At 38.5% G+C, this 23,191-nt stretch overlaps 2 protein-coding genes across 2 annotated transcripts; both read right to left on the reverse strand.

Moving 5' to 3' along the window:
* Window positions 1-8,843: 8,843 nt before the first annotated feature.
* LOC139127536 (RING finger protein nhl-1-like) lies at window positions 8,844-11,852 on the reverse strand. The gene has a single exon (XM_070693443.1). It carries the CDS (start codon window positions 11,850-11,852, stop codon window positions 8,844-8,846), a length of 3,009 nt encoding a protein of 1,002 aa, XP_070549544.1.
* A 6,195-nt stretch (window positions 11,853-18,047) lies between these two features.
* Window positions 18,048-20,994, reverse strand: LOC139127586 (E3 ubiquitin-protein ligase TRIM56-like). Its single transcript, XM_070693489.1, has one exon. The coding sequence runs from the start codon at window positions 20,767-20,769 to the stop codon at window positions 19,777-19,779; it is 993 nt and encodes a 330-aa protein (XP_070549590.1). The 5' UTR covers window positions 20,770-20,994; the 3' UTR covers window positions 18,048-19,776.
* Between the last annotated feature and the right edge of the window lie 2,197 nt (window positions 20,995-23,191).

The raw sequence follows: 23,191 nt of genomic DNA on the forward strand, positions 1-23,191 counted from the left end.
ACACACTTTGAATCACATATTGAAAATATTATTTTTTATGTTAGCACTCTCGCAGGTTCTCCTTTGTTCCTTGTAATGTGTCGATCAGTGTTTTGTTTCTTTTGTCTGTCTTTTTTCCTGTATCTTTCTCTTTTGTTAGTAAATAAAAAAAAATTAATTCAAAAATAATAATTCGTGCTGAGGAAAATGCTTGAAACATTACAGGTCTGCCAATCAGCAGAACTACCCACTCGGGGCACAAAATTCAGCAATTTTTATTTACCAACTTTGAATTCATAATCTATGAGGCCGAGCCCTTAGTCTGGCAGAGACCCTGCGATTCGCGTTCTTCCCTGTTGGAACACGCGCGCGCCCTTCAGAGACGCGACGCGAATCCCAGGGTCTGGACGTTCTTGCAAGCGACCGGTCGGATTTCTGCCTGATCCGGGTACTTTATAGAACTCCACACATCCGTTAATCAAAACAAAAATGACAGGTAGCATAGCCAAATAAAATCAACATGGGGCCCGGGGGCACCGACGTCCTTTGTGCCTCCTTACTGTTTATTATTTGCCATAAATGTGAAATCTGGCAAAAAGTCAAATTGTTTGGACATAAATGAAAGTTAATGTGAAAGTGAATCAAGAATAAGAGATGGAACTCAATAGGATCAACAATATCTAAAACAGGAAACGGTGAACTTATATGATACAGAAGGGGAGAAAATTTAGCCACAAACTATTGTAATATAATGGACAATGGCTAATCTAAACCAAATTACTTAAACTGGATTGTTGGCATTGATTACACATGTACTTATTGTCCATCAAATACAAAAATAAATTTGGGCCATCGACTAAAAATCATTTGCTTGTTACACTTACCACACTTGTACTTAGTATTTGGAGTGTACACCTATCTACAATACAATGATAAAAAATTTGGACTCTGTAGGTCAACAGTGCATCTTTAATGTATGAGACTGAGTACGCTAATACCCCTCAAGTATGTATAGGCCAAAAACAACATTTAATTTTGAATTATGTAGTGCAGGGAAGGACATACAATATGGAGAAAAGCAAACTATATAAAAACTGAATATACAATTATATGGAAATGTTGTTTTACAGTCATGAGTATCTAGTGTGTGCCGAGAGACATATTAAAATTGGACAGTATCATGGATGACCAGAGTTTGTCTGAGTGGTTGTTTCCTTCTGATTTTCTGACACGGTGATAGGTACAAAATATTATGTTATTCACCATAGTTAAGCAACATAGCTTGCATTTTGTTCACAGTAGAACGGAGTTTTACATGTAAGATAACTTTCTCATAAACTGTAAATTCTGGCTTGTGGCAGCTCAAACGTCGCAATACTACATTTTTTGATATGATATGGAGTGACTTGCACACATATGCAATATGCAGTGACAGTCGATATATTCATAGTAAGAGTCTACTACATTCAAGCATAGTGATGTTGACAACTACATGCATGCCAGTGCACGATTTCAAAGTAGCCAGGAGGAAATTCTAATAGTCTTTTGGTGGAAATAGGCCCTATAGGTATTAAACCACAGTGAAACAAACAACATTAGTTATCGTGACCTTGCTAAAGTGCAATCTCGGATCATGTATGATCTGATGATCATGCCAAATTACCATGTCGGATTATGCCGTGATTCTGAGTGCGCGTAAATCGGTCAACATAAGCACACATAGACTCTCGCCAGTCGCTTGTACTGCTTGGTCTCGCGTAGCTTTCGGTATTATACAAGCTCGTGCCTTCGGCACTCGACCTTGCGCCTTCGGCGCTCGATCGCCTACGTTGGATTACTACCGCATTGTGACTCCGGATCCGGTCAAAAGAAGGCACGAGGACTGTCGACAGTCTAAAGCACACACTGTCTTCAACAATGATGCTTCGGCGCTCGATCGCCTACGTTGGATTACTACCGCAAGTGACTCCGGATCCGGTCAAAAGAAGGCACGAGGACTGTCGACAGTCTAAAGCACACACTGTCTTCAACAATGATGCTTCGGCGCTCGATCGCCTACGTTGGATTACTACCGCAAGTGACTCCGGATCCGGTCAAAAGAAGGCACGAGGACTGCCGACAGTCTAAAGCACACACTGTCTTCAACAATGATGTCAAAATCAATGCACAACTGTCGAAATTACCCAAAATAAGCAACAGAAAACTTAAAATTATCGCTTTGTCGAAAGGACAGTACATCAACATAAAACGACGCTAGTTTGTTATGACATGGAGGTAGAAGGACAGAGCGAATTCTCTCGCTCTCACCCAGCTATTACTAACGGGCCGCCGGTGGGATTGCCTCGCTAAAGCAATGGATTCGCCGGTAACGAAGGAGCGTTTCGTGCCAAAAAAATACATGACAGCAACAAAAATACAATCACCGTGAACTTCATATTTACAAAACATCATCAAATAAATGCTAAAAGCTTCAAAACGTCAAAATTCGCACAAGACCGAGAAACAAGACAGCGTCGGTTTGATTTTTCAAAGTCCTTGCCAGGAGCTGGTCTTTGCAAAACAACGCTAACTTGTTATATGCGCATGCGCATATTAAGGAGAGACCCATTTGATTTCGGGGGGGGGGTATGCAGGAAGTGGGTATGGGAACTTTTTTTGTCAGAGAGACAGCATTTTTTAATTTCAACTGTCACACCTGCATCAATTTTTTTATCAAATGGAGTAGCAGTGCAATTTTTCAAATTTAAGCCAGTGTTTCACATATCACAGGATGGTTTTATATATTCATTTTACATTCCAACGAATGAAAACAAAATGGAAAGTCTAGTATATATACAACTTTAAATTATAGAACACTTTTTTGGCAAATCAACAGTGATCAGTACTATACCTGCTTTTCTTTATAACAGTCAATTCCTTTTAAGTTCTCAGGGGAGATGTTATCTTTTGTGGTCAGAGAACAAGGCTCACACATTGTATTTCATTATATTTGTTGTTCCTCAATTTTTCTTTGACAACTTGTAATCTTTCTAACATATTTATGTTGAGAGAATAATATATTGGTTTTTACACTAGTTTATTGACTCCTGTCTTGTGTTTTCAATTTTCACAATGTACAGAAGTCAAATAGTCCCATCTAGATATTGCCTGTACCATTGAGATATTGCAACAGAAATCCAGAAATATGATTTCTTGAGTCAGAAAAGGGAAGGAAAACATCGAGTGCACTGAGGTGTAAAGTAGTGAATGCTTATATCATAAGTGCTGGGAAAAAAAAACACATGAGAATTGCTTGTGGTAAAAACATTTGCGCTGCCTATGGCAGCATGCTAGCAAGAACACATGAGAATGAATTTCCAAAATTTTGCTCATTTCAACTGCATTATGACAATTCCTTTTTTATTTATTTCTGTCTGTTATGAGAATTTTTTTTCTCAAGCCATTACAGGCTTATTTTTTCTTTTATTTCACCTGGTGACAATTTTTTTTCTCAAAATCCTCCATACCCCCCCACACAAATCAAGTGGTTCTCCCCTAAGTGAGTCCCTGACCTATGCGGGCCAGTGGATTACCTCCTCAGTAGAACTGATATGCCTGCCGGTACCATCATTCTTCAGTCGATCAAAGGCGCCTTTCGTACCAAAAATACACGACAGCCGCAAAAGTGCATCACTGTCAACGTCATAACTATAGAATATATTGAAAAGCACAGTGAAACGTTCACAAAGTAAAAAATGTGCCCACACCGAGAAACAAGATGGCGTCCGATTCGATTCTCAACTCAGATTTTGTCCTAGAGTTGTGCGCATGCGCAGACGGTAGCTTTAACGAAAGCGAGTCGAAATCAAGTAAATATAAAATAAAAATGGATAAAAATATTGTTTAAAAATAATACAAGGCATGTATCACCAAATTTTGAACATTTCTGACGGCATTTCAACTATACGAACACCCATGCCAAAAAGCACAATAATCAAATCAGTGGTTTTGAGGAAAAATTGAAATAGTGGTTTTCACAAAAAGCTAAAAAAGTGACTTTAAAATGATTCAATCAAAAAAAGAAAAAAGACCGTTTGAGATACATGCCAAAGTGACCACCAGACCAAATTTCAGAAAAAGTTACTGAAGCGTTTCTGAGATACCTGCGTCCACAGCATACGGCCCACTGTATGCAACAACAGAGGCCGCGTCATCACATTAGTACTTTGGGCCAAAGGCCCAAAGGACTAAAAATGAAAAATAAAAACATACCGCGTATATAGGTCTACCAGCTACTTGTTTATATTCTCTCCGCTCAGTTAGATAGATGTTTCTTTTGACATCACTACCCTTATGAATATTCATATACTTGCAAGAACTGACAGTCGCTGTGTCTGGCAGCGCGTGCTCACGTCACAGCTGCACAGCGTTGCCTTCGAATGCAGGCCCATCGTGGGTGCGCACAAAACAAGGCACAGCGACTGTGGAGAGTCTACCGAGTCCTCTGAAAAACAAAACAAAAAACGAAAACAAAACAAAATAAAAACACAAAAGAACGGACAAATGCAATCGAACACGTAAAACCTTGTTTTGTGAAATAATGCATAACTTCAGACTGACTACCCTTCCTGAAGCCCTGCTCATGCTAATGCATATAATTCTCCGGACGACCTCAGTCGGAAGTGTAAGTGTAACATCTCCCCCCCCCCCCCCCCCCCCCGCGAAATTTATGTATGGAATGCGGCAGATATAACAAACAGTCATGTTACCAGTATTCTTACAAGCTGATCTGACAGAGTTTCCTTCGACCGCTCACCAAGTACCAGTGGTGGCTCGATCTACAGACCTAGATGGTTGTGACTAGGTTTTCTCCAGCTACCTCAATGGTTTGGCTTAGCCGGATGTGGAAAGGCTCCGAGCTCCCGGGTGCTGTTCAAGGTTAGTATGGCGTACTCACACACCGTTCCGACTGCGAAGTAGTAATGGTAAATATGAAACATTTAGTCAGCCATACAAGCTATACGGTTATTGATATCGTTCAAACGAGATAACGGTCGCGTTTCATTCACGATGTCGAAATTTTGTGACCCGAAGAATAGAACAATGAATTGATTAAAATTACAAACTTATTTTTGGTAAGCTAGAGGGCTTTATTTTTACTTTTGATGGCGGCAGAGAAGAACTTTTTAAAACAGAGAGCGAAGTACATGGAACTGAATGTAAGTTGTACATACAATATTGAATCGATATATCATTTGAGTATCACATTGGAATGAAAGTGTACAGCTTTGATTGCTAGAATGGAAAGTCAAACTTATCGCGCGGGTCAAACCGCCGGCGCTGCACCTCTTGCAACAGTGTACCCCCCACTGCGGCACACAGTCCATGTACCGACAATGAGATGCAAATAATATGCGGTTAAGGTCTCCTCGACTAACTTTCAGCTGGTTGCTCACTTTACTATTTTTATAGTATTTTATACAAAGGCACAGACTTATTCTACCTTCAACTTAAAACTGATAGTGATTTTGTAGCTCATTCTTTACTATTTTTCATAGTTTTCGGTAGCCGGTAATAGACACTTCGTGTTCGTGTCGGCTACATGGACGATCTGCACTGCCACTGGCGACCCAGGCACAGGCACTTGACGGTTGACCTGTCGCTTCGCGATCGGTACTGATTCACAGTAAACAGCTTTTCTCTCTCTGTGACGGATCAAGTGCCCGTGACTCCAGGCACCTGTGCCTCCTGCTACAGTACTGCAGCTATTAAAGTGTAGGCTGCTGCTAGCTGCAGTAAAGTAAGCTGAGGTTTGCCTGGGTATTCGGGTCGGACGGCAAAACCAGAAAAACCTGAACCTCGAGCTACTGTACTGCGGCCAGGTTGCTGCTACTAGTGCTAGCTGCAATAATTGTAACCCAAAGGCCTTTATTTGTCATGTTGGCTGTTCAGCCCCAGTCGGACTGCTGAACACAGCCAACACGGCAAATAAAAATGATAACGGGCTACAATAGTACAATTATTGCCTCTAGGTTACTGAAGTTCGTCGCCCAAACTTTCCCGGCGATTTTAGGTGGTAGGGAGAAGACCAAAATCACCACACAAAATGTCCGGGGAAAATGTGTGTGGAGAACTGCTGGTGGTGTTGGTGCACTCTTGGGTCCTCCTTTGAATTACAGTTATTCAATTGTTCAGTGCCCAGACTCATTACGACACACTTGTATCCCTGTGTCACACAACAACAACAAATAACATATTATTGTCCTCAGAGCATCAACTTGTCCATCAACTCCATAGTGGAAAGACATATGCAACTGAACAGGAAATAATATGTACATGTAACCATAGACCCTCGAGGGTCTATGATGTAAAAGGTCTGACCTGAGAGAGAGCCGAGTGGAGGGTATACGGTCATTGATGTTATCATGCAACAGCATGTTAATTTCTATGTTCGCTGCATATTTTTGCAATTGATGAGGTTCAATGTCTGTCAATATTGTTTTCTAGAATAACAATCGATTATTGCAATCAAACTCAGAAATCCTAAGTTCACAACGAAAATCAATAAAAACAGGTAAATTACGTGATTCAGATCAGGTTATAGTAACAGGGCTGGGACGGAGGACACAGATGTCTGTTGGTGGTCATTTGTTCTCTCAATGGTACAGCAATAATCCTATCCAGCTTTCAACTAAATTTCTCATTTTCTTGCGAACAGACTCTCTGGTGAGATTCTTTGTCAGAAAAACACATTGTTGAGTCAGATTTGTGGCAGAAACATCTTAATTTGACACAAACTGTGACAAAGTAGTCAAAATTGCTACCTCCATACAAACAACGGGAAGGCACTCTTTTACAGAGTCAAATATGTCTGCGGCCAGTCATATGGCAAAATTACCAGCAAATTTTTACAGCCAGTCATTTTGCGAAATTGTAAACAGTTTGGTGATTAACTTCGCTGATTGCAGACTGACTGCAAAACTAGACTGGGGGGGGGGGGGGGGGGGTCTCCAAGGGCCGCGTTGTGATGTAAAAATAACCTCAACTCAGTGATATGTAATACCAGCCATTCGGCACATACTAATTCAATCATGGTGTAGGGAAGATGATGTAATCACAAATATATCAAATTTTGATCAGAGATTGTCCTTGATGTATTCAGTATGTTGACCTGCTAATTGCTTGTGCATTAAAAGTCATCAATGGATATCCTGAGATACGGTACATCTGATCAAACCAGTGACAGTTACAAACTTTTAATATTCATAAAAATCATTTCATGTTTTACATTTTGATAAAATATCACCAGTGATAATCAGTCTGCTTATTTAATGTAAGTGATTCAGGAATAAGGTTTACCATACTGGTAACATTTTAATATGTCAAAATTGTAAATTTATAGCTCCTATTTCTTTATTGTTCATTTGCATAGATGCACTTTATCTCACATAAAAAAAACCTGTCAATATCATAAAAAAAGATATTAAAAACAGTTCATTGACAACTATGGCCCTGTCTTAAGTGATAATATTTAGACTGAGGAATCTCCAGATATTACTTTGAATCAGTTCTTCACAAATGCACACACAATGTACAATTTGTATGTAAAGTTTCTTGAGTCTAACGGTTTAATGAGTGGTATGTCAAATTGGCATGACAGCCCCACTGATCATGACAGGTAGATTTGAACACTGAAGAACTGTAATTATTTAACCTGTTCACCCTAATTCCCTGTAAACACGTCCACACACACTTGATAACAATGGGTTTGAGTGAAACCATGGTGGTAGGTTGATGGGTAAATAGGTAAATACAAAACGAAATTATTGCGTTGTGCTATTGCATCTCACATTGGTACACACTGGTAGTTTAAAATTTCTATCCTGAAGTATTAGTCTCGAGACCTGCAGGAATACAGTTAAAATTTACTAACCTGAGTACCAATCTTTTGTCAACCATGTCAATATTAATTAATCTCTGAATGAACAACAAAGGAGGATATTTCTTGCATAAATTTGAACTATATACAGTAAGTTATAAATAGTACATGTACATGTATGTATACAATAAACATGAATGATGTACATGGTACGTTCAGCATGGAATCACAGACCTTTCCCTGCCATTGTATGTTATGAAAGTTCATCCTGGGAAAAAAGTAATCATGTTACAGAACATCATGTCATTTTATACTGAAAGTAACTCTGACGTGCCTTATGACAACATTTCAATTTCAATTGCAGTAGCTTATGAAACTTCATGTTCTGAGTAAATGTCGTTCCCTGATATACTTTGCCAGCATGACAAAGGAATAAGTTTGAATGGAATATTAGCTCACAGTCAGTGTTTCTTGTCTTAATTCTGCATTAATTCCAAAGTGTTATCATGCAGTAAAATTACTTGTGTATACTTGAAATTATTTTTATCAGTGCACTACACAGGACAGTACTACATTTTTTTCAGTGACAACTATTTGTCATAGTGGGCCAATACTTGATATTTTATGGTCCATGCATCTTATGTTAGGAGAATCTGCCTGTTTTAAAGATTCAGATAAAAGGGATGATGACACTTTGAGTCCTGTGTAGAGATCATATTTTTTATGGAAAAAGAAGCAGTAGATTTGGCAGGTTATCTGAGATTATCAGAGAAAAAGTTTTTGTCATGGATAAATCAGTAGCTTTTCAAAAGTTTTCTTGCCATGATGCAGTTTCTAAATTGTGTTCTCACTTGCAAAAATTGAATTTATTTTGATGTCATACTCTATCTAGTTGCTGTGACTTATTTCTACCACAGGTCTTCTTTAAAATCTTGTGTTACTTGGATTTTGTGCAATGTGTTTGGCACACAACCTGACAGTTTTATGAAGACTTAGGGGTCAAAGGTCATTCATAGATCCTGATCTCTGATGTGTGATTGTCAGTATGGTGGCACACAGCTACAACTTGACACGGCTTCTCATCAGTGATGGCTACATTTACAAAGCTGATATTTTCAGTTGCAGATGTGACACAACCAATGAAACGGCCGCAGTTGTCCAACTTTGAAATCTGCTGACCATCACATACATAGACAATGTCGTCACTATCAGTTGCAATGCCGCACGGTTCCATCGGTTTTCCAGCGCCAGTTGTGTCTTTCCCTCGGATGTCGTGGAGGAACTCTCCATTGAAGTTGTACACTTTGATGCAGTGGCTTCCAATATCAGACACTAATACATTATGATCGGAATCTGTTGTAATGTAGACCGGATCCACCATCTGCCCGGAGCCAGGACCTCCAAATGACTTGAGATATTTCAAGTCACTTGTGTTAAACATGTGGATACAGTGAGAGCCATAATCAGCAACGTAGAGGATACCAAGGCACTCGTTGATGGCGATACCACATGGAGTTTTGATGACATCCTGACCAAACCATGCAAGTAACTCATGATTTGCATTACACATCACAACCTGATTGTTACCGTTGTCAGTGACAAAGTAGAGTCCTCTCTCTCTGGACACTGCAACGTCACACGGAGAGAAAGGCTCCTTAAAGGCGTAGCATTCAAAGAGTTCCTTCATCGTCATCTGCCGTCTTTGTAGAATCTGCAACCTGGAATTGACAGTATCTGCAATAACGATGTCATTGTTGTCTGTCACCGCCATTCCTAATGGAAAGTTGATTTCCCCTCTTCCGGTGCCATGTTTCCGGTACCTTCTCTTCTCGCACCATGGATTGTAAACTTCAATGCAGTGAGGCGACCCCTGGATATGCTGATCTCCAAGTTTAGCATTCAGCCGAAGCGTTCCAGTGTGCTTTGGAACAAATTTCAGAGTGTGGTGCCTCTTATCCCTGCGGTCTCTCACCTCATGGTGGAAGAGTGTCTCTGTATTGCCGTGATGTCTCTGAAGTTCTGCTGTACATGTGATCTTCCTTGAAGCATTGAAGGCTGTTGGTCCCTGTGGTTGTATGACAGCATACAGAGTTTCACCAACCCTTGCTGTCTGATGTTTACATATCAGTTTTGGAAGATGGTCAGGAGATTGTTGTTGTTTCATCTGATCATCATTTCTGTCATGATGAGTGCTGGATGAATGTGAACCTTTTGGACCATTTTTTGCAGCTGTCCCAGAGAGATCTGCTGTTGTGTAATCAGTTGAGGGGATATTAGTTGTCATGGGAACTGATACATCAATAAAGCCATCTCTGTTTTGATGTAGTGGTACCGGTACTTGGTGTTGAAGTGGTGACATCACCAAGTCATACTTTGTATTTGAACATGCCGCTGAGTCTGCTTTGGCTCCCAGTGTCATTGATAGTGATGGCGACAAGGTTGACGACACCTGTTGATTTACTTTCATGGCACTGCCATCACTTGTGACTACGACACTTCTCTGGTTTTGAGAACTTCTTGAAGATGAGGCTGGCAGCAAGACTTGAGGTGATGACACTGTCAAGTTTTCATCCGAGTCAGCCTTTCCCATGTCCTGACCTGATTCCACACTGTGTCTGATTTTGTCATGGCTTGCGTGAACACCGCTGAACTTCTCCAAAAGCTTTCTGACCTGAGGGCTTATTCTTCTTTCTGGTCGTCTCTTTGGTACTGCTCCTGGATGTGGTCTGTTCTCGGATAATGGTATTGCAGTGCTGTGAGGTAGTTGATGCTGAACAGCGGACTGTGGTTGATGTCTACTCAAAGTGACTCGTTCTGTCTGAGTTGTTTGTCCGCTCTGTGAAGTCAGTGATTCTTGTAGTGCCCTAATTTTATCACTGATTTTTGCTTTCACCACCGGTGCAGTTGAAGTGTGTGCAGTCACGCCTGCATCTTTTACAGATGGTGGGACTGAAATTCTCTTTGGAAAACTGGTGGATGTTTGTGCATCAGATCTTGACAGCTGTGCTGTAGATTCTGACTGAACCGGCTGCGATGACTGTTGAGTTTGTGTGTTTGGTTCAGCATGTGTTTCACCAAGAACACTTCTAATTTCTGATTTGCTGGCTACAGTTGAGAAGAGTGTGGGATTTCTAGTATCAGCTGATGTCCTGCGTAAACCGATATTTTCACCTGGTGAGTGTTGTGTATAAGTTGACCTGAGTTGACCTGTAGCATTGCCTTTGTTGGTCTCAACTTCTGCTGTGTGACCTGCTGCAAGTAAACCTGACCTTGTTTGACCTTCAGAAACATGACAACTGAGATCCCTATCAAGGGGGGCTGTGGTGACATTCTGAGCCCTTGACCTCACACGACCTTCATTATCATTTCTAAACTTGCTGTTGTCAGTTTCAGGAGAAATTTTATCGGACAGTTCAGTGGTTGGTACCTTAGCAGGCAATTGTAAGTTTACATTTTCATCGGCTTTCACATTGCTGGCCTCATTTCCCTGTAAATCATAAGACACCTTGGAATCTTCTTCCACATTTGTTGGCTGTTGTTTCAATTCTGTGGGTTCATATTCTGTTAGGCTCTGAATTTTATGATTTTTTGTGGCGGTTATGTTGGCATGCAGCTTGGTACAGCTATCACAGAGGTTTTGAACACAGTCAACACACCTGTTGATTGCACTTCCTTGTCCACAAGTATCACAAATCCTAGCGTTTGAAGTTTCTGAAGTCGACTCTGAACTCCTTTTGGCTTCACTTTCCTTCTGTTGATTTTCTGCCTGTTGTAACAGACTGTTTATGTAGAAGCTTGGTGGTAATTTTTCTACGCCTCCCAATGGTAGACGGAAGTTCTTGCGACATACAGGACAAGAGGGCTGCTTAGCTACCTTGACCAATTGTTCTAAACAATGCTGACAAAATGAATGTTGGCAGGGAAGACTTTTAGGATTTCTGTATCTTGTGAGACATACCTGGCATTCTAACAGCTCACTGATTTCAACGTGAATACTGTGATTATCCGTTGCCATGGTGTTAATCCATTCAAAGACAGCCAAGATTTTGGGTGGATATAAGAATAAGCAATTAGCATTGTACTGTGGCTTGTTATATCGATATTGACATAGTCATCAATGAGTAACTTTAATCAGAATCAGGTCACAGTGCTGTGTTAAAGGCCAGGGACTTGATCCCCAGGATCAAGTTTGTTCTAGTCTGTAAGAGGATTATGGAGGTGTCATAGCCTTTTGTTTTCCATTGAAATTGCAATCAAGTAAATAAATTTCCTGGCAAGATAATCTGACACTGATACAGGCCTTTAACCTTGTATGATAGGTTTCATCCCAATTGTCAGGAGTTTAACCCTTTGAGTACCAAAGTCAATTTTTTTGGCCGCTATGAAATTCAAATATGTAAGCCTGTCATTTTTTTCAGACAAAAATGTGACAGATAAGTCTAGACCATGAAATGAGATGTCTGTTCGGTCCAAAATTATAAAAAAAAATTGCTGAAAGATTCATAAAACTTGTTTAAATGTTGCACTAAAATTTAGGTAGGTAAAATTACAGCACTCAAAGGGTTAATTCTGTCATGAAATTAGTGTTTGTTTGTTTATTATAAATGTGACAATCATTTATTCATGAAAAAAATTTGCTTATTATTTTTTTTTACACAGTTAAACAAGTTTACAAATACAAACAATTTATGAGCATGCAAATTATTTGTATAGAATCTCAAATTTGTGCAACAGAGAACTAAGGTCGACCAAGGTCGACGTTGTCGCTGTCGCTGAAACTGCTGTGATTTGATAAAATCAAGACTTTTTAGGATATTTACAAGTTAAATGATAAAATTATGGATGGAATACCATACACAGACAAATTGTTTTGAATTAACAAAATGACATTGTATGAAGGGGATGTTGGCATTGGAAATATTTTGAAATCATTCATTGTAATGAAAACTAGTTATTTCACCAATGTACACAGAACCTTGTTTGCTGAAACAATGCTCATCCAAACTACACCATATAATTTGCAATCCATTTCTCAGCTCATGTATCCATATGCATATTGATTTGCTAAATTCTATTGAATGGTGAATTTACTTTCAGTTGGGAAAAAACACCCTGTAAGAAGGCTTTTGTATGAATGGTGACTTCTTGGAACTCAAGTCACCATGGGAACACTAGTGATGGAAGGGGGGTTGTTTACATTTGTGGTGCCTCTTTGAACAAGTAAATCACATGAGTTATTGAACAGATGCTTGTGTTGGCCCGTTGATCAAGTAACCACGGGAACGGTTGACCTCTGGTACTTGAGTTGACCCTTTGACTGATCCACTCTATTCATTGCAGGATGTGATGATATACTGCCTCATTCACCGACTCAGACTCCCACACTAAAATTACAATATTCTTTTGACCTATGACTTGTTACGTCTCATTTTGAAGGTTATGGAGTAATTAAAGTTTGTACCGTCTCAGTTTTGTAAAAATTGGAAATTTGATTTTCCCCTTTGGAGATAACACATTGATGATAGCCAATTTTAATTTCAGGTATAATAAGTAAACAGTGTTGAATCTAGGATCTTAGGATTGGGGGACATTTGGGCCCACTGCCTTAAATTTTGGGGGACATTTTCAAAATTTGGGGGACAATTTTTTGGCAGCAAATTTGCATATTAATCTGCATATTAAATTAGCATTTATTTAAAATAAGTCTATGAAGTCTTTGTACATCTATTCAAGAATATAATTGTTTTGAATAAAGTATCACAAATTCACTCACATTCATAGAAAAGATGCAGCACATTCTGTTAGTCTCAAGAGATAATTCTTTCAGTATTATGCAAAAATACAATTGACAATTTCCCCACAGTGAGAAAAGTAAGTTCATTTGTCATTTCACAGCTCTCATTGATAGAGCAGGACTTTTTTTAATGACTAAGTAGTCTCGATCTCTGCAGCAGTAAGTTCCCATAGACATAAAGGGTAACCTAGGGAGTCTAGAGTGATGACGCTTTGTCCTAAGCAAGTTTGGAAATGGCCGACACCATGTGCTGCATCGAGGCAAAACAAACACAGCACAACGTCCCGACTCTGACAATGCAAGCTGTGCAAGTATTAGTAAATGCATTCTTACTGAAGAACATGGCATATGACCCGTCTGGTATAAGATCTGAATAGATATTCACTGTTGTTCTCGCTAGATCGAATTTCTTGGCAAGCCATGCATGCGTGACCGTGGCATAACGACTTTGACAAACAACATGAACCAAGCTACGTCTAGTATCTCGATCCATGTGGACACATGAAATGTTTCAGAAAATTTTGGAATTTGGTTTGATTTCCGCTTGATCAAGAACATGTTTTTTCTTTTTGAATGGAATAGGTGTGTTGGCTACATTTTTCAAAAACCTTTCTGTGTGAGAGTTAGTTTGAAATTACTCCCCTACGTGAATTTTTTTTCTCGTCACGGCTGTCAGTCAGTACATTCACAAACAAGTTTTATTGACAATGTAACAAACGCAAATGTCATTTCAAACGGACGTGTGCTGCTAAAGTATTTATAAATGAAATCATTGGTAACATTCTAGCAAAATATAGCAAATCATCACGCAAAGTGGTTACGTTTAACAATGAAAAAAACACACGTTGACCTATTTACAGACCCCCCTCATTGTGAGTGCGCCCAAAGTGACGCACTGGGTAGATTTCAGAGCGGGATTTTTTGCTGAAACGCGTCAATCCCGCGATGGCGCGCTCTAGATTCAACACTGAGTAAACAGTTGGTTATTTGTTTCACAAACTTTGCACGTTGACCCCTGATTTTATTCTTGATTTTAAAAACAGAATGGTTGAAAGTTTACTGTTTACTGTGTCAATAAGTCTTTTAATTTTTAGGCGAGAACTACACCTTAAATAAGAAACTCTAACTTAGTACAGAAGAGGTTAATTCTGGAAGAGTTGTTTTTTCTGTCAATTGCTATTTGTAAGATGTTAATTAAGAACACAACCAAACTATTACAACGGTGGAGATGTGGGGGATGGTCAGTGAAGTTCAACTTGGTAGAAGTGATTTTATCTTAATTTGGCGGTATGATATGGATATCATTATGTGTCAGTGTGAAGGTTCGCATGATTTAAAAACTGATATGAAGGAATCAATGACGTTACTGGTACATTTTGATCAATGATTATGCTAATTAATGATAGATGTATCTGGATTCCTTAATGAATTCAATTATGTCACCAGTTTCTTCACAAGTACCGGTGTGTACAACAAAAACATTCAAGTCTGGATTTAGAGAAATAATACATATACAATGCCAATCAAATATCGACACTTACACTTTACAGACTGGTCAGTATGTTATATTATGTGTTTTAGAACATTTGCCAACAAAACATAGATACCTGTTGTTTGATATTCTTGGTAATTTCCCAACAAAATACACAGAGCTTTCTCTTTGGTGTGAGTAAATATTGTAACAGGTCAATAAACGTCTGTAACCTGTCCTCATAAAAGATGTCACTTTGTGTTTGTCATGCAAATACTAGACATAAACAGTGCACAGCTCCCCTACAAGTTGCTGTCTGTGTTGAACTTTCCTTCTCTGATTTTGAATTGAAACCAATCCAGAAATAAGTGAAATACTGATCTACTAGTATGACGCAGGCAGGATGATCCTATCGCCTAATTTCCTTTCACAGCATTCTGTGGAATTTGTGTTTTAACTGTGTTATAATGTGACACAATCATATTGGGATTACAAGGCAAAATAAAGAAATAGTGTTGGTATTTTTGAACCACACATCAGAAAAAAAAAGAAGACTTTTATTGATATTCCATATAAGAAACTCTAAGTATAGGAGAGGTGAATTCTGCAAGACCCTAATTTTCATTCAAAGCATTTTGTAAATTGAAAGCTACAGAAGTTTAGCAACCCTGACATATCTTGAGATACACTCTGTCCATTTGCAAAACCATTGCTTTTCTGTGGGAGTAGACTGGTGTCATTAATGTAATTAATTAACTTTCTGAATATATGAGACAAATTGTCACTTCCCAATGCCTGTTGCCACACCAACAGGTGCTGATACTGGGTCAAATGCATAGAAGTGTGACACCAATGATATTTGATATGCCATTCCAGCCAGCTCAGTGCAGTGCACGATGATTCACCCCTTCTGCGTAAGAGTGGCAGCGCGCAGCACACCAAAGAGTGCAAATTGTGCCATCCAGCAGCCTAGATGAACACTGTTAACTTGACTAGTGCAATGATACATTTACAATGTTACTAATGCCATGACCACTAAAACAGTGAGCTGATCAGTTGCATTATTTCAACACTGGTTTCAACACTGGTTTTGCGTGATTTGTTATCTTCTTCATGAGATGCAGGTACACTGAGTTATTATCTCCTTAAAAACATGGTTCAGGTGTCAGATTGCCTTGCCAGGAAATATACTTGCTAAATTACAATTTCAATGGCAAGCAAAGGGCTATGACACCTTCATAATCTTCTTACAGACTAGAACAACTCAATCCGTGGGATCGATTCCCCTACCTTTAAAAACATCCTAAATTTCTATTTGCTAAAAACACAACTTTGTTCTAGTTGTGCTGCTGAGCGAGATACTGACAGGTTATCAAACTTTTGCTAGTTATAACGCTGACAAAGGGGTTGATTGAAAAGCATTTTTATTACATATGTTATTCATGTACAGTTGTACGTTTCATTGGCAAAATGCCAATACTCATCACATGCCCTTAACAATTTAGAAACACGTAGCTATATAGGCTTTTTCAATTTTGTTGTACAGGGCTTTGCTGATTCTTAAACCTTGCCACAGCTGGATGGTTGAGGGCGCATTTTTGTGTTCATTCAGCAATGAAGAGCTATGTTATACATGACGTAGCTGTGAGAGAGGTGTTAGTTGCTGTGGTCATCACACAGGGTCAGGAGTCAATGAGTGTATTGTTCGTTGGGTGGAGGGACTGTGGCTGACAGCTTCCAGTATCTCATGTCATTCAGCACGTGATTTATTTGAAAGAAATACAGGTATACAGGTAGAAATACCTGTATTCCACTGTAGATAAGTTCAATACACTTTTATTGAATGACTAAAACATTTAATTTTTTACTTCAAGGTGTTACATGCAAATGTTAGATATAGAATAATTTTATCAATTTATTGTATAGTTTTGAACAGCTTCACAAATCAGTAATTAAAGTTTTTAAATGACATACCATATATTGGTGATGTAGTCACTACATAAAGCCTTGGAATTTGAAACCAAATCTAGAAAAGATGAGATAATGCTGTACGACTAGTATGACACAGGCAGGATGATCCTATCACCTAATTTTCGTTCACAGCATTTTGTGGAAGTTGTGTTTTAACTCTCTATAATGAGACATACTGATATTGGGATTACGTGGTAAAATAAAAATAGTGTTCTTTTTTTTGAACCACACATCAGCAAAAAAAAAGACTTTTACCGATATTCCATATTTTGTGGATGATGGGTTCATCTACACATTATTTCCAGGGGATTCTTTGTTCATTCTACATCAAGTAACTCCAGTAATCGACTTCCATTTGAGAACAAATTCAGACCCCACGGTCATTTTACATGAACAGGTTGTAATATGCCCTAGACATTGATCATTGTTCAAACCAAACATACATGTAAATTGAAAGCTACAGAACTTTAGCAACCCTGACATATCTTGGGATACATTTTGACGGTTTGCAAAAACATAACTTATCTGTCTGAATAGATTAGTGCAATGATACATTTATGAAGCTTTCTGTCACTTCTCATGACCACTGAAATAGTAAAAACTATGCAGTTGCAATATCTAAATAGTTTTTTTGTGTAATTTTATATCTCCTTCATGAGATACTGGAAGTTATTTAGTTCTCCTGAAAACAATTCTGCATTTCTATTTGCAAAAAACAACTGTGGCTCTCTGCTACTAACCTTGATCCTTAAAGGTCATTAAACTTTTGCAAGGTCATGCCTGACATACATGTAGTATTTGCATTAGCTAACTGTGACAAAGAGGTTGCTCCGAAAGGTGCTTTTATTATGTTTGAGACGATTCATCATTGGTGGGAAATTGCTAATAACCATGAATATGCCTTATCAAAGAAACACATAGCTACCGGTATACTCTATGAAAAGGCATTGCCAGTTATGCTGTACTGTGCTTTGTTGTGTACCTGAGAACTTTGGTTGAGGGCGCCTTGGTGTGTTCAGCAGTGAAGAGCTGTGATGTGTATGAAGCAGATGTGAGATGTGGTGTGGTCACCACACTGTGACATCAGCGTCAAGAGTTAGAGAGTGTGTTGTTATGTGGATGGATGAACTGTGGCTGACAGCTTCCAGTATGTAATGTCATAAAACATTCAGCATATGGTTTATTTGAAGGAAATATTCCACTGAAGAAAGGTTCAATACACTTTTTTGAAACAAAACCTTCAATGTCTGACATCAATGAATGTCAGGAGTCAGATGTAAATAAATCTTCATCATGAAAGCATTTTGTGGCAATAGTTTGTAAACAGCTAAACAAAACAGCGAGGTTTAACCCTTTGAAGTTTGAGAGCCAAAGTCTGTTTCTGTCACCTTTATAAAATATACCACAGTCAATTTTTTCTTGATTTTTGCCAAAATTTTGATAAAAAACTGTAACCGATGAAATGCGATATTCATTTGGTCCAAAATTATGAAGAAACTTACAGAAAAGTTCACAAAAATTGGTAAATTATTGCATTAAAATTTTGGTTGGGAAATTGCAGCAATCGAAGGGTTAATGGAGCACTTTACATTGGTGAATAATAATTCCCAGCACGTGTACACGTACACAGGTCAAGCCTTTCCATTGGAAACTGTTGTACTGTTGTGAAAACCAGGTCATGCCCTGTTTCACCTTTGAAAAGAAACCTGTATACTGGGGTTAAATTTTGGTGTCTCGGCCCCTCATCCTTTGAAATCATGAGAATAGACTGTAGCTCTGTTGCTTTGTCCAGGATCACAGCAGTCCCATTGTAAATAATTTAGCAAAATAGTTCTGACAGGTTTTGAAGGGTTAGATACACATAGTATGTCAAAATCACCATTTACTGGTACCGGTATGTATTACACAGAACTGAAAAATTTGACATTTGGTTCGATTGCAAGGTCAGCTGACAGGGGTGTAACTATGAAAAAAGGAGCATCAGTTTTCATAACAAAATGAGAATAATACACCAGGCTCTTTGAATAAAATTCTTTGTTTGCTGTCCATGTGCTGGTAGGTTTTCCGACAAAATTAAGAAAACAAGCATCATGTTTATCAGTATCTCAAATAAAAAAAGGAAACCCCAAAAAATTCAGCTGATGTTAATACTCTAAATTTGTGTTTTTTGTCTGTATTTGTTTTTTTCCCTCGCTGGCTTGTAGGTTTTTAAAAATCGAAGGACGGCAAACAAAGAATTTTCTTTAAATGGCTCCACTGAAATTCCAGTTATCCCTTCATCCATGACCTCAGGTGACCTGTAGTGATGATGACATCATGCCAAATTACCCCTGAGAAGAATGTACAGAGTTAGGTGACCTCATTTTTTTTTCTGTTGCTTCTTTTGTTTTTGTCGTTGATATTGATACAGTTGTATTTGTCTCATGTGATTCCTCAACATCCATGGCGACACGTCAGACTGTGGGGATTGTCTTTGCTGTTCTAATAACTGTTCTTTTTTTCTTTGACGATACTGTTCCATCAAATCGTCATGTTGTGCTGTCCCTTGGCGAGACTCTCCATCTTCTGATGTACCTGTTTCTGACCTAAGCACCACTGATTCGACCGTTAAATTTCTGGAGTCTCTCGGCTGAGATGAAATTGACCCAATTCTACCGGTCAATTTCATGTCAGCGGGTGAAAACTTTGGAAAGTTTTCTGGATTCATTTCAGTTTTGTATCCACTGACTTCAAATAATTCATGGAATCCTTAGTTTCCTCCAGAGCAGTGATGACATTGATGGGATTGTCTTGTAATTCAAGTAGTTCTATAGCTGTCAATGTACTTGTGATAAGATGTTCCATAGACCGAAAAGCACCAGCCTGTCTGTGTCCAATCTCTTTAATCCCATCGTAGATTATTTTCAAATCTGTCAAGAGCTTCTTTTCCTCAACAAACAAATTCTCAATGACATTTTGCACCTGCATTTTTATTTTTCCCAGTTCCCTCTCGTATCGTCTTTCTGCCAGGTTAGCAATTCTCTCGGCCATGACTCTGCTGCTCTGAATTTCACTCTGTTTGATTTTCATCTGCATGATGTATTCCTGCAACTTTTCTTTACAACTCGCGGCAGCATCCTTCAAACTTTTACGACGATGCTGCGGTGGTTTGTGCTTGGTCAGAACGCACTCACAGCAGATAGCAATTTGACATCTCTCACAGTAAAACTCCAGTTTCTGCGACTTGTGTGTTTTACAGAACCCGCCTTGCACTGACTCATCCATGGAGTCCATGCTCAGCTTATCTGGAATCACATGATGATCCGTTGTTGCTGGAATCTTTCTGTGCGCACTTGTGCAAACGCCGCATATACGTAAATTACACTCAACACATCTATTTTCAGGTTTACCTCCCTGGCAGGTGTCACACAGATCGCTGATAGTGTTGTCCCTCTGTTGCACCAATGAATCCAGGATGTTATTGATGAGGAAGCTCGGTTTGAGGTCCATCACACCACCCTCCGGAAGACTGCATGTATTTCTACAAGTAGGGCATTCCAGCATCGACTTTGTCCCGGCGATTGTCTTCAGGCATTCCTCACAGAAGGAGTGATGGCAGGGCAGTACTTTAGGATTGGTGAAGATCTCCAGACAGACTACACAGGTCAGAACATCCTCATCAATTGTGATTTTAGGGAGAGGTTGTCTAGCCGCCATCTTTTTGACACTGGAAAAATGATGAGTCAATGGCACGGACTTTGCCCAGACTACCACCTAGTATTACTAAGTGACTGATATCTTACAAATTTCATTAAAATTTTAACTTGTTGTTTATCATTAACTGCCACTGTAATGTCATTCCATGATACTATAGCATGCAGTGTGTGGCTGTTTGTTGTACCAGCATGTATAATTGAAATACAAATGCCTCCATCTCGTCATAGGGCTGCACCATTATTTTAGAGGGGTGGTAGACACATAAATTGTCACTCTTTTCATTAACCACTGTCCCAGTAGAGAGACCATACCTTAATCTGTCTTTGCTTCTCTGTTTGACATGATATGTAAGATCAAAATGCATTTACTAATTGGAGTAAGATTAAATTATGTTAAGAAATAATCTCTTTTGGTAGATATGAGGGTCAAACCAGCTGTAGGGTTAAAGGTCAATAGGTCAAGAGAGGCGGTTAAACATTCATGTGTATAAATAGATCAGTGTTATTTATGGTAGTATGTCTGGTGTGTATACTGTATTGTGAATACCAAGAATAAGATTCATGAACAAGTTTACAAGAAGTACTTGCTGTGAATCAAAATTTGAAACATGCTCTCTAAATACAACAAAACTTCACTGATAAAAAATAAAACAATCAAGCAGATATATTGAAACAAATGTAATGCACAATTTATGAACTTGACAATCCACATATAAACATATATAATGATAAAATAAAGACTCAACATTCCTGAAAATTTTCAAACAACTGCATTTTTAGTGAGATCCTGGATTACTGTCTGTAAAAAGACGTTTGGTCACCAATATTTGACACCATATAGGCATGTGAAATTTTTACAAAGTTAGTTTGTGGTGAAGACTTATTGTTTTCATTTTGTGAGTGCTTCATTCAACTCAGCTAGCACAGTAAACCTGTTTAAACTCAGCTAGTGCAGTGAACTGTAAATATTTTTCAGGCAAATTCATAATTGTTTTAACAGACATCATTGTCAATTGATTTTTCTCACAAAAAATTTATAGCAGTGATATGGAGATGTAGACATGAATAAACTATAACTGTCATTAACAATATCAATTTTAAGTTGATCTATGTGTACAAATTTAATTTATATGTTGCACCATAATAGGGTTTAGCATATTTGCAGAACCATAGGCTAGCTGTCAAAAACATCACTACATGTACTGAGCCTCTGTTTTACACAAGCTCACTAATCAATATTTTAATTACCAGAAGAATAATTTCCTAGTCTGTACAAATACTTGTCCAACCTAGCAACTGTCGGCATATGTAAGTATCAAACAGAACAAATTGAAGAAATAAACTTTAGCAGACTGTCACATAGGTGATAGACTGTCGTGTAGATCATTAGGTGAACGTGATGGCTTGGCCAGTCAGTAACTGACTTACCGAGGAAAGCCAAATGACTAGGGTCAGTCTAAGTCCAACCGTACAAAATACTAGCTATCGAGCTAGTGGATATTTTTACAATTATCTTCACTTTCAGGCCAACATAGACCCATATGAAACACACTAACAAAAAAGAAGAAGCAATGAAAAAACACTGTTTATATTTAACTCTTCTAAAAGGATAGCAAGTAATGAGAATCAGAATTTACAAAACTACCGGTATGAATCTAAGAATTTGTGCTCTCAATGAGACAAACACTGAAACTTGCTCATCCGTAGGGTAAGAAATACCGGTAGAGTGAGAAGTGATATTAATGTCTCTGTAAATTTACAATTACCATTCTATGAAAAGCTGTTGCATCTATGATAAGGTATTTGTAATCTACAATGACACAAATTAAATAATCTGAAAAGGATAAACCCCAATTCCTTAATATTTAACTTTGAAACACAGAAAAGTTCTCTTCTTCCACTGTGAATTAGCAAAACAGACATGTTTTGAACAAATCGCTTGTCCTTCATCAGTGTCCACACTTGATCCGACAGAAAGATCCAAATGCAGGCATTTAAACAGCTGGAGGTGTGAACAAACTTGAGGTGTGAAAACGTTTCATTGTCACAGAAAATGTGGTAAGTGTGGACATTGAACTGTCTACTGACTCTCAGCATGTCACCATAGATGGGTGGGATCTCATATTTTCCAACATTGAACATACACAGTATCATAATATTTAACTGTTCTTATTTATTGCAGCTATACATGTGGTAGATCTGAGATTACATTTTTTTCTCTGAAGAAGAAGTACGTTTGGAAAATTATGTGAAAATGTAAGTACCCTGTACACCATGTGATTGATGAGAAATAAATCAATATAGTTAGACACTTTCATTAATGGTTTTTGTTTTATCTGAAACCTTTGACCCCCATTTCCTTGTATAGAGGTCCAATGCTTTTGTAGAAAATAGGTAGATCTGGGAAAAACCATTATCACCAT

Source organism: Ptychodera flava, unplaced genomic scaffold (genome assembly GCF_041260155.1).
Source record: "Ptychodera flava strain L36383 unplaced genomic scaffold, AS_Pfla_20210202 Scaffold_33__1_contigs__length_2856901_pilon, whole genome shotgun sequence".
In the NCBI taxonomy this organism is placed as follows: domain Eukaryota; kingdom Metazoa; phylum Hemichordata; class Enteropneusta; family Ptychoderidae; genus Ptychodera; species Ptychodera flava.